This window comes from Nicrophorus vespilloides, unplaced genomic scaffold, assembly GCF_001412225.1.
Source record: "Nicrophorus vespilloides isolate i.1.1-1 unplaced genomic scaffold, Nicve_v1.0, whole genome shotgun sequence".
Lineage (NCBI taxonomy): Eukaryota > Metazoa > Arthropoda > Insecta > Coleoptera > Silphidae > Nicrophorus > Nicrophorus vespilloides.
In genome coordinates this window covers 2,423-15,806 of record NW_017096339.1, presented here as the reverse complement: position 1 = coordinate 15,806, position 13,384 = coordinate 2,423, and the positions used below count along the sequence as shown (strand labels likewise).

The following is a 13,384-nucleotide window of genomic DNA, read 5'->3' as shown; positions in this document are numbered from 1 at the left end:
TTATTAATTTCGATAAAATGTATCAATTTGTAGTAACTTCCTTGTTGTGCAATGCAATATTTTCTTTAAATTGCTCGCTAAAAAATATATATACGAGCTCTCTTTCCATTAGAGCATATGTAAGATTGAGAGAATTCGTGTCTCTTGCAAGCTTTACTTGTGTTGTTTAGATCAGAATATCCAAATTTATTCCAGATATGTTTTTTTTTGGAAAACAAAATGCATGGTAAAGACAATAATTTTGATAAATGAACAAATCCAAAAATCATAACATTTTCGTAAATTTCTCTATTAAAATGTATTTTAAATGTTTTTGTTTCAGACTGAATACTTAATATTGGTGCGGTATTCGGGCACTTGCCAATAATCTCTTTTTCTTTAAACGGGAGAGAATCAAATCTTCAATTAAACATTTGGAATTTGCCTCAGCGGTAAGTCCGCCTTCATCCTTTCTTTTTTCTTTGGTTTTTCATATTAAGGACCATAATTTCGTATAAAGAAATAAACTAGCCAGCTCTTTATATGGTATATAAACAAACACTGGGCTCTAGTCCAGTGGTCCCCAACCCCAGGCCGCGGACCTGTACCGACCTGTAGATCAAATGTTACCGGGACGCACAAACCCCCAGATGGAACCGTCTCATTACAAAGAAACAAGCTGATGGATCTCATTGATTTAACGTTCTAGTGAGTTAAAATGTTAAATCATGGCCCTCCATCGTCCTGTTGGCCAACCGCTCCAACTCGTCCTCCTGCTCCTGCTCTTTATGATGACTCTCAAAACGCACCTTCTGCAGCAAAGCGTAATCCTAACCAAGGATTCACCAAGTCAGTATGCTCCATTTCATTACCTCTTTGCGACGCTCCTCACCGGGGACCGACGCCGTTAACCTAGGAGTCATCAGCGTATAAAAGTTCTCCTTAATTATACTGACTTAACTTTAGCATTGCGGTAAATCATCTATATGCGTTTTTCATCTTTGATTTTTTCAAGGACACTTTGCTGTTGAGAAAATCCTCGAAAAGAGAATTCAGAATGAATAACGTCGAGTACTTCCTGAAGTGAGCAATAATTGGGACAGCGAGTACACATGGGAACATGAAAGCAACATATATGAGCCTGAGCTGATCAGAGAATTGAAGCGGAGTTGCTAGAAGAAGGAGAATGAAAAGATCATGAAACGGAAGTCCGCCGGTAAGAAGCATCACATAAATTAATCTCCCATCCTTCCTAGATTGAGATACAACATGATTCTATCAATATGCGTCGACTTTATACTCCACTCTGTCTGATTTATGCATTGCGGTATTTTTTTTTCATCTTTGATGATTTCTAGCCGAACGGAGTGAATTCAGAACGGAGTCGTCGAGTACTTCCTAAAGTGGAGCGGTTATAGGGACAGCGAGAACACCTGGGAACCTATATGACCCTGAGCTGATCAGAGAATTCGAAGCGAAGTGGCTGAAGAAGGAGAAGGAGGAGAATATCAAAAAATGGAAGATGAATGTACGGACGATTCATCGATTTATAAGCCCCACAAGTTTATTTTTTAAATTTTCGCGGCACACCTATATTATCTCGCGGCACATACGAAAAGAGATTAACGTCAATGTCTTTATCTGTGCTGAGCCAGACAAAGACATTGCCGATAAAAAAAAACTTATACTCAGCGCCCCAATCCACAAAACTGTTACAAACAAGGATTGATATTTTTGTTTCTCCATTCCCACACATTAATATACTGTAAAGAGAAAATTTTTTTTTCTCTTCCGGCCCTATTTCTACCCTTTCTTCGTCCATTTTGTTGGTGACACGCCTTTCTGATAGCGACAGCACCTCTACCATAAATTTGTTACTTCGAATTTTCGTGTACAAGCCTACCGGTGGCGTATAAATTTGTGGAATTGAACCAACGACCTTTCGTATCAGATTTTCGTGATACAGGCGACCATAGCCACACGGCTACGGCCGTTAAAAAAAATTATCAATAGTCATATATTTAAATGAAGCATGCAAACAGTGAATCTAGTAGGCGCCTGAAGTTTGACATTTGTCAAAAGGAAGTTTGACATTTGAAAAATATTCAATATGAAAGAAAGATTAATTCAATTCGAAAATAATGGTTAAACGAAATTTAGACATCTAAGAGTTACAATGTAAGTACAAAATTTTATGTGTGTATTTAAAATATCGCTGAAAAATGCAAACTAAATTTAACCATTTTGGAAATACTGCTTAGCCATTTACTTAATCAGTGAAATGTAATTATAGTTTTCAGATCTAAACTATTGCTTCTTTACATGCATTGTCTATTTAATTGGGAAAATATAAAATAGTATAGTAGTATAGTATAGCAACTGCTTTGCATCTATTACAAGCATTTTAGTTTTCTGCGGATAATAATTTACATATTGGTATCACACATGTAATAGAGTGTTTTGAATTAAGTAAAAAGTACAACAATACTATATAAAGAAATACAACAAAACTACAATTGTTATTTTAGAAACGCGAGTGAAAGATCTGTCGCATTAAGATTGAGATTAAGGACGAATTTGAATCTCGAGTGAGCATAACATAGAACTGGATGTTTTCTATGTCATTCTACGAACTTTGATGTACAATACATTATGCGAAAATAAATATTATAATCCATGTATTCTTCTAATAGCGAATAAATTAATTTACAAAAAATACTCAAATAGAAAATTCTGATAAATTATATTGTAAATATTTTTTTTCTTTTTCTGCGAGGAAAACGCTAATATTCGGGCGGGAAGCCTATGGTCAATAGCCCTTATGAAAAGCGGTTAACATTTAATTTTTGATTTATGATATTTATATTATTGTATTGAGTTTTTTATTTTGTAATTTTCTGTTTCAATAAATATTATTGTTATTTCAATTAATCATGGGAAATGTTGTGATAATTATTGATTTATTGAGAAATAACGTTCGAAGATGAATATCGTGTGAATTATTTAAGTTTTTTATTGAAACTACTGTAAGTAAAATGAATTGTTATAATTATTTTTCCGCTCGCACCCGTTCGATGCAGGAAAAGTGACTGTGCAGTAAGTGACTGTGCAGTAAGCATAAAAATTCCTTCGATGGACGATAGCCCGAAAACTCCTAATCAAAAGCGTTACCCAGCGGTCGGACGTCTTTGTCGACGAAATATCATAACACAACCCAGCACGCCGAGGAGGTACCTTAACCACGTTAGACGCAAACGCATCAATTTTGATATAACCGAAAATGATCCTGTCGTCTCATACGAAGAAGATGCTAAGAACTTCGCCGAGATACAAAGCGTAACTAGTAAACGAACGTTATCTGTTTTTTGACAAAACAAGAACTACTTTTGGGAGGCCATTTTGAGCATCACGAATTAGAGAATAGGGAAATTTATGTTGAATTACTATATAAACATAGTGACTTAGCGCATTCCCGCGCTGAAAAGTCAATGGACGATCATTGCAGAGGCGGGCGTCTGCAATGATCGTCCATTGAAAATCGTCAATTTTGTATTGATAGATAGGTCAAAATGCATTTGTAATTACTGCACGGCAATAGATAAATGCTTTATGAAATTCTAATTTACTCGAATTCAGAAAGCATTATATAAACATTTAATTGAAATTTCTATATATTGAAGTCCTATATACTATATGATAATTTACTAAATTCTAAGAATTGGTTTATAATAAATGCTCTGAAAAATTTAGAAAAGTGTATATAAAATATATTATTAAAACGTATGATAATAAAATAGTCGATTTATTTTATCATTAATTTCATGAAAGTATTAAATTGATACTGTTTTGCTTATACAATCTTAATTTTCGTCATGGTGGATCTAACTTATTGCGATTTATAAATTAAAAGTTTCATTTATTCCATTCAATCCATGTACTTCAAACACCCAAAAATAGATTTCACACAAAAATTGCATGCACATATTCATATGTACATATCAAACCAAACTGGTGATAAAAAATGTACATAAATAATGCGTTCAGTGACAACTTTGCGACATAACAAGAAGAAAGTGTGCGTGCACGCATTTGTTTTTGTTGTGTTCTGGTGCTATGTGATCTGTAGTGTTCCTTCTTTTATCTCCCTCGCTTTGCTAGTTAAATTATGTTATAAAAGCAATGGTCTAAAATTACAAAACGGATTACCGTGATACAATTGGAGAGTTTATGTAATGTAATAAAATATGATTTAAACCTTTAACATACATTCATGTGTCTCAGAGGTCCAAAATTTATTTTATATTTTTTAATACACGGTAAAAATATGACTGGTAAAGTTTTAAATCTGTAAATTTGTAAAGAAATAAATAATCAATTTTACGGTAAGCTCGTAAGTACTTTTTTTTCGTTAAATCAAACGGTTAAAATATAAAAGAAAATGACATACAAAAACATATATTTTGATAGATATGCGATAAATACACCTGAAAAAGAAATAATTAAAAATAAATTAATAACAATATTTAAAGTTATAATTAAATAAAAAAACGTATAAATTAAATCATACGGCCGTTGAACCATAAGTCTTTCCGCCTAACAATAAATTATTTTTCAATAAAGTGATGAACATAATTTGAAATTTAAAATACCTACAGTCAATACATTTACTATTACTATTTATTTTCATATTTTTACGGTCTATTATTTTAAAATTGTGATTTAACTACTGGGTGTAATAATGACAAAATGAATCCGAAAACAAAATTTATAATAATATTTAATGTCTGCATTTGTCGTTTACAGGGGAGGCAGGCCCATCAACGACGCCAAGTACTACATGGGTACCCTAAAGTCGCAACTCTGAGAAGAAGGTCGAGCTACCTCACCAATTGATCACGGGACATTGCAAATTTGGATACTACTGAAGCGATTTAAGCAAAGAGAGTCATTGGATTGTACCTGTTGCGAAGAAAAGGACGCAATCCAACATTGATATTACCGCTGCCCTTTGCACATTAAATGTCATATTTACTCAAATTAAAAAAAATCTTATATAATAAAAATACATCAAACTGTAAAATTAAGAAAAAAAATCAAAGCAGGAAAAAAAGGAAATTTTCAAGATTCATAACAAATTATTATAGTAATATAATTGTAGTAATAATATAATAAGTAAATCAAGACCTATTGTAAAATATAAAAAAAAAACTTAATACTTAGATTAAGTCTCTTCAGGAGATTAAAAGAAAAACCTATACTGATTTGTTTGTTAGGTGACGCGCCGTTAGGACATCAATAAAACTATAATAAAAAAAAACAAGTAAATATTTTAAGATAATACATTTCTCTTTCAAAAAGACAATAAGTATTTATTAGCCTTTTTTCTTTTGTGATAATTTTATTTTCTTACGAGGTATACGAGCGGAACGACGAGTTTTTAAGCTAGGTAAGATATATGTAGTATCAATACAGATTTTTATAATTTTATAATGTCATGTTGATGACATATTCCAATATAAATCTCATTATTTTTTTATTCTAATCACATAATCAATTCAAAATTTAATAATAATGTTTATCACACAGTAACAATTTATCGATAAAGAAGATAATGAGATAAGTATACTACTTTGAATGTATATGCTAGAGATGTCCGTTCTTGAGACTGATTTTTTTTAAGTTTTTTTGTCTCTTTTTACTGGAAATTATCAGGTTTTCAACTGTACGTGACCAAAATTCGACAGGTCGATTGCGATCTCTAAGATTAACGATAATAAATATTTTGTAGCATAAAGCAATGTACTATCATCAGCCGGTCACAAAGATCATGTTGTAAATAAGATCATTTATAATTATTTAATATAATGCTCCGTTAACACGGAGCACGGAGAACATGATACTACCACCACTTTCTAAAAGAGAGTCAGTTCTCCAATCTTTGATTTTAATTTATGAGAGTGGGGGCAAGCGCAGCGCTATAGTTTTGTTTACTTTAGAGAACGGCGATGACTATTTTCGACGCCATTGTTTCTGAAACGTTGGTGATCTGTGGTACAGTGTTCAATATCTATTGCTTAGAGTTATCCCAGTTTGATTCGCGATATCTCAATGTGATAAATCATTTAGCTGTTATCCCAGTTTCCAGTTTGATTCGCTATATCTCAATGTAATAAATGCATAACCTATTTATTATGATTTATTTTTCTGTACAACAATAAATTACATTTCTTTTTGTTTGTTGTATTGATTTTGGTTTTATTTTAGAAATACATCTCAATAATTTATAGACGTATTTATTTCCTTATTCACGATGCCCAGGTACGAGTGCTTTTTAGTTTATAGTCGTTCCTAGGTCCGAGAAAATGTTAGGTTAGGTGAAGTTGCCCTAAGGTTTTATGTTTAAAAATATATACAAACAATTTTGTTATATGGGTATTTTCATATCCAGTGGTCTAGGTCAAGTTTCTGTTAGTGTTTTTTTTTTAAATAACATAAAAAACAATTTGGTGATATCGGTATTTTAGTCAGATTGGCGTTGTTGTAAAGGTGGCGAATTCATTAACTAGCGACTTTAGACCCCCCTCTTAGCGATTTCATATAAATCAAAAAGCAGGATTGGCTGCACGAAAGTCTTGTCACCTGGACCCGGTTAGAGTAAAGTCTCATCAACTGATTTCAAGCTTCCAAGACTCAGAAGTTTGATTTAATCAAAATTTGTTTGCTGCTGATGCTGCTGACTGAAGACTCGGAGTCTGAGAAAATAACTATGCTCCTTTTGTGGTAGAAGTTGGAGACAATGTTCATATGAAGTACGCCTCTGCTGTGAAGATTGAGGAATTGGGTGGTAACTTTCCACTCTCATAGTTGTTCGCTTCCGGGATGCCATCAGTTTAAATTTTTAGGGACTCTCAGAAGTGATTTTTGTAATAATAATGATGTATTATTATCATAAAAATTGTACGAAAGAATTCTCAATATTAGTCACATTTAATTTTAAATTTTGTTTTTTTATAGATTTTAAGCAATTTATCTTTATTTTTAATGGCCAATAAATTGTCCTTTGTAACACATAGATTTTTTTATTTTGCTCTGAATATATAGTTTTTTTATCACAGTGTTGACACCCAGGTGCCAAATTTAATCTAGTAGAGATACCTGTATGTATTTTGAATAGGGTAGTAGTTGAGGCCAGTCGAAAGTCTCTGCATGACATCGTAAAGATGAATTAGTTATATATTTTTGTAATAAATAATTTTTAGTATTAAATGTAATAACAATTTAATTATAGATATATAATGTTTAAAAGTTACACAAAATTCCTTGATAAAATTGTATATCTATATAAAATGAAAAATATTAAAATATTTTAAATTGAAATTACACAAAATTCCTTGATAAAATTGTATATCTATATAAAATGAAAAATATTAAAATATTTTAAATTGAAATTAAATACAAAATTTTACTAATATATATATAAAAAAAATACAAAATATTGATGATTGACCATTCCTTTAAAATATAATAATAAATAAAGAAAAAAAAACTGATATCAAAATTATCAAACAAATTAATGTAAATTAAAAATAAATACCCTGAAAACAAATAAAAATCTAATAAAAATAAATAATCTAAATATAAATATTAACAAAATGAAAATGATTACCTAGAAAAATTGATATACCTGTAGTATCTAGGCCTAAATAAAAAGTACGTTTCTTCTGGTCAAATATTTCAAAATATGTAATTCCATACATTATTTAATTCATGAAAATAGATAGCCGCATGACAAACTCGTAATACACAGGGAGCTGTGGTAAAAATATTTTAAATTCTTTTAGCATAGCGAACTTTGATAGTTTCATGAACTTAAAAAGTTTATTAATAAAATATAGTTATATTTACATGTCATCACTTCCTGCGTATTTTCTTTCTACTTCTTTAATTACTGTCTTGCATTTTGTTAGTTGTTCTAAATTTGTATGTGCACAGGAGATTTCTTTGAATTCGACAGCTTCTTTCATTTACGTATAGAATAATCTTAGCGTTTTAATTGGAATAATGTCTTTATTAAGATCTATAGGGAAATACATTATTTATATGTCTTCTTCTTCTAATAACGAGCTTTCTTCTGGAAACTATTTCACATTAAGCTGGGTCCGGTCGACGCCGTTTGCCAGTCACATATCGGTAGGATTATTTACTATCTACAATATTAAGCAAAATGGTCAAAACCTCATGCAAAACTATGGACATATGGAAAGTATTGATAATCGTAAATATAAACTAAAGAAAACACAAAATAAATATAATTTTAATGAAAAGAACTCGTGAAATAAAATTAATGCTACATTATTTAAAACCTTATTTCAGTCGTTTATATATGTGTACTACATAATAACTACAAATTACTAAAAAGAAAATATTTCCGTTTAACAAAAATAAAAATTGCTTTTATATGCAGGCTTACATTAAGCAGGCATAAATATTATCACTTAACGATTTGGTTAATTGCTTGAATACAGAAACTAGTTAAATAGGCAAATAATAGCTAATAATTGAACGGATTATTGGTAAATTCCAAACAATCGTATTTGCTCTCGTACGGCACTTCGTAGTACATGACTTTAAGGAATATTCGATGCGCACTAAGACAATGCACTTCTTGAGCGGGAATTTAACGAACATTTCGAATACATTATTGAAATGAAAAACACAGGCGGTATCCGAAAACATAATCTTTGACGTAAAAGGACATATCTAAATCAGGGTTATGGATATATTTTTGTCAAAATTACCGGGGTTCTTCTGAAACTGTTTTTCCTGCATATGCGTGATCGCGGGGTTGTAAAACATCCCGTTCAGGTTTTCCAAAGTTTCCTGTGGTGTTCAAGCAAACCGAAAACAAAAGGGATTATTAAATACGAATGCGCACTTATTTGTACAAGCATTACTCTATTCAGAAAAAAATTACGTAAAGTACGTATCCGCAATCAGAATCAAATTATCGAAGCAATCTTGTTCAGAGTCAAATCGATTAACGCAAAATTGAGGGACCCGTAATTTACCAAATCGATAAAATTTTCGCTATGTGGAAATCTAATGACGACCCACACGATTTTAGTGGCATGGCTCTTGTACTTGTTGCTCAATCTTATAGCGATTTATTTGATCTCTTCGAAAACATCCTCTTTACTCATCGTATTCACATAGTATAGGAAAACCAAATTCGGAAAAGTTTTTTCGCGTGTCTCCATTATAGCCTTAGAGTAATAATCGATGAATGTTTTCATCTGCTCCGGCCAAAAATATTTGATTATTACCAGCATGTGGCAGATCACAATTAATTAATAAAGGTTAAATTAAATGTATTTCTTAATTTATTTTTTACTTTATATTATTTAATTACTGTATATAAATTTTATTTTATCTATTCTATACTATTTTCGATAAAAAAATATTATAATATTTTTTTCTTTACACATATTTATACTAGAAAAAAAAACAATAAAAACTTAAATTTTCTTCTTATTTTAAACTTCCGCTCTCTTCACTTAGCTTGTTTTAAGCAAAATTTTGCCAGCTACCACCAACACATCTTAAATTTTAATAATATACATGTTTTTTCTTAGCTGTCATTTCGCGACACCTTATAAATTAACGACAAAAACATCATTCTACAATAAATAGAAAAGTCAATCACAAGAATCAAGTTGGCTGCCCCTGCTTTCGATAATATGACCATAAAAATACATAAGAAGTTACTTTTTACTAAAGGGAATCTTTTTAATGTTATGGATTCAAATAGCAAACAAACAATATAAAATTCACGGAAATGTAGTACAAAGAAAAATATATTTGTTTTTTATACATATGGAAAAGAAAGATAAAAAATAATTTTAACGTAAACTTTATTAACTAAAATAATTATGTAAAAAATCATAAATTGTGAGATCATAATTACAAAAATATATAAGAAGAATATAATATATTCTTGGGATTGCTTTGATTATTTTTAATGTAAAATAATAAATAATTATTTTCTAAGCGATATAATAGATAATACTAAGAAATTAAGTAAAATAGTATGGAGAAATATCTACCGGAATGTTTTATACAATAAATAACGATTTTTAACCGAAGTAGGTTATGTTAGCTTTTCGTACTATTTGCGATACGCTTAAATTTTCCAATTTGAGATTATTATTTAAAATTGATTTTATTTCTTGATTGTTTATAGTTATTTGATACAATTATTTAATCAATTACTATTTTATTCATGGTTTTAAGGAATTTTCGAATTTATCGCAGATGATTAGGGGTGATTATCGACCAATAGAATTGGAAACAAATATCGTTGCTGCATCAGTTGGTTCTGCAAGTTGCAAGAGCAACCAATATTGGGAAATATGGGAAAAATTGAATTTTTTGTTGATCGCTTTGTAGATTATTTTACATTCCTTATTATAAATATAATATCAAATTATATTCCAGTTCAGTTAATGCTACACCAGACTTGCTACACCAGGAAGAGGTGGAGATAACTTAGCAACTAAGATTTCAAATTGTCTATCATCTGCTTAAAAATCATCTGTTATACAGCTGTTATACATCTGCAGTTTCGTGCGAGAGAACGCGAATTTTCTTGTGGCAGACCTGACTGTTTTCAATTATAATATTGAAAATAGAAAAGAAATAAACCTCATTTAGTTTTTTTTATAGAAAAAAATATATATAATCATAAAAGATATAAATCTCTTGACCCTATGTACCTTTGGTTTATCGGCCCCCACATATTTTGTTGGTTTTTGGATCGACAAATCTGATACGAAAGTCGTATCAGATTTTCGTAATACAGGCGACTGTAGCCACACGGCTACCTCATTAGTGGTGTTATTTTGAAATTGTGTAATATTAGGAAATGTAGTGGCAAAAACAAAATTGGCAATAACTTTGTAGACTTCCAAGTGGTTCACTGCCAGTAGAGCAATAATAGAAGTAGGCAACTGCAAGCGCATCGATGAACTGTACCGGCAAAACACGTACACCTATATATATATACATACAGATATATAAGTTCAAACGTTCATTTCGCTCATGAATTTGATCATAACTAACGGCTGGCGCCCTGGTCTTAAACGTAGGTATGCAGTTAAAAATGGAAATGTGTCAATTTGTTGTGCATCTTATGTTCTAGAATTTCCAAATAACATAAAGCATAAAAAAGTGCACAGGAATCCAGAGGGTAATTTGAAAATGAGACAATATTTTTTNGCAAAGAATTATCCACTAATTAACAACATGAAGAAGCAGATGGTCTCAAATAGTCAATCATTCAATAAAAAAATATACCTTCGTACCTGTCGTTTCCGACTGCTGAATAAGTCCCGTTCATCTCCACTTAATGGGAGCTCTATATATAGCACGTCTGCAGGTAAAATATCTCCCAGATTGAGGACCAAGAATATTCTCAAATTAGCCACCAAAAGTCTCCTTCCTATAGACGTGAAAGATATAACCAATGGGGAATCATCTAAGCTGAAACTGTCCACCAAGGATACTTGGTCCATTAATATGGAAATTATACCCACTCCACCTTCACCAAAGCCAGATATCAAAAATGATAGGGTTAACAGCCTTAGGACTACAGTTCATTCACATGAACCGCAGCATTCTGACTGGATTACTAATATGTAAGTTCCATTTTTCCTTATAAATTATTTAGTCTTGCAACATCTGTCAAATTAACATATGTTTTGGCTACTCTCTGTTCTCAGCATGTTTGTATATTTTATACAACAAATCTCAATTTAAATATGATTTTATTGATTCTGCTGTTGCTTTTACATTGAACCAAGTAAAATAAAACTGCAGCAGTAATAGCTAAGTTTTGATAATTTTTTAGAACCACTGCGAAGAGTATTTCCTAGCTTAGAAAAGAATATTGACGAACCTAATGAAATGTTTTATTTTGTAAATTATTTTGGAATGTTTGTGTTTAATTTAGTTGTGATCCACTGACACAGCTGATGCTGTTGTGCAAGATATGTAAAATATACAAGATTTGCAGAGAGCTTTGCTGTTTTTCTTTTTCTAGAATTGCAAAACATGCTGAGGAGATCACCAAGCGGAAGAAGGAAATCGAGCTGTGGGAAAGCAGATTAGATGAGATCCAGAGAATCAAAAGTGAGTGCAGAGCCAAGCTGCTGGAGACGCAGGTGCAGAAATGTCGTCATATTAAAGAGATCTTGCTGTTCGTGGAGGAGCCGACAAAGAAGCTGCCGCAGCTGACAGAGGAGCAGGAGGCAAAGGTCAGCGCTGCTTTTAGTCGAAACAATAACATGGACGCAGTGCTTGCGAGCAAGTTTACCCTCAACATAACACGTGGTGACATGATGACGCTGAGAGGAAGGAATTGGCTAAACGACGAAGTGATCAACTTCTACATGAACCTCATCATCCAACGGGGCAAAAATGCCAAGTTTCCCAGCGTGTTCGTATTCAACACGTTCTTCTACCCGAAGCTTCTTAAAGACGGATACTCCTCCGTTCGCCGCTGGACGCGGAATGTCGACGTCTTCTCGCACGACCTGATTTGCGTTCCCATCCACATGAGAATGCACTGGTGCATGGCCGTCATCGATTTCCGATCAAACTTTATCGGCTATTATGACAGCATGGGTAAAGCCAACCACGAATGCATGGATGCTTTGATTAGGTATCTGCAGGAGGAGCATCTCGATAAGAAGAAGTGCGAGTTCGACGCATCCGACTGGAAGTTGAGATGCGTACAAGACATTCCGCAGCAGATGAACGGTAGTGATTCCGGCATGTTCTCCTGCACTTACGCCGAGTTTCTAAGCCGCAACGCACAGTTCACAGTCAGCCAAGAAGACATGCAGTATCTGCGGAGGAAAATGGTCGTGGAGATCATGGAGGGGAAGCTATTGATCAATTAATCCTATCAATCGCATCCTATGTATATCCTAAATTTTCTCTAATAAATTATGCATTACATTGTATATCATTACTGAATTATTATACATACAATACTTGGAATTTTTATTTCAATGTGTTTATATGTGTAGAATAAACCACTTATTTATGCAAAACAGTAAAATAATTTTATAGAAAAAAATAATTATAAATAAAACGGCCACATTGGTGCATATCACATTTATTTTGATAAGAGAACTGTGTTTACAAAATATCCGGATGTGCAACGTAATGTTCGTGTTTATATGCAGGATTTAATAATGTTCTATTTATCATTATTGCCGTTATGAAACAATTCTGGAACGGTCTTGTTTTAACATATTAAAATGGTTTCAGCTTTCGGCAACATCCAGATAGTGTTGTCTTGAAATATTATTAAATTATTTTTGATTTCACAAATACATTACAT

At 31.9% G+C, this 13,384-nt stretch overlaps 1 protein-coding gene across 1 annotated transcript; it reads left to right on the top strand.

Moving 5' to 3' along the window:
- Positions 1–3,111: 3,111 nt before the first annotated feature.
- Positions 3,112–12,938, top strand: LOC108556709 (sentrin-specific protease 1-like). Its single transcript, XM_017912919.1, has 3 exons — positions 3,112–3,322; positions 11,177–11,672; positions 12,077–12,938. Exons 1-3 carry the CDS (start codon positions 3,112–3,114, stop codon positions 12,936–12,938), a joined length of 1,569 nt encoding a protein of 522 aa, XP_017768408.1.
- Positions 12,939–13,384: the final 446 nt, after the last annotated feature.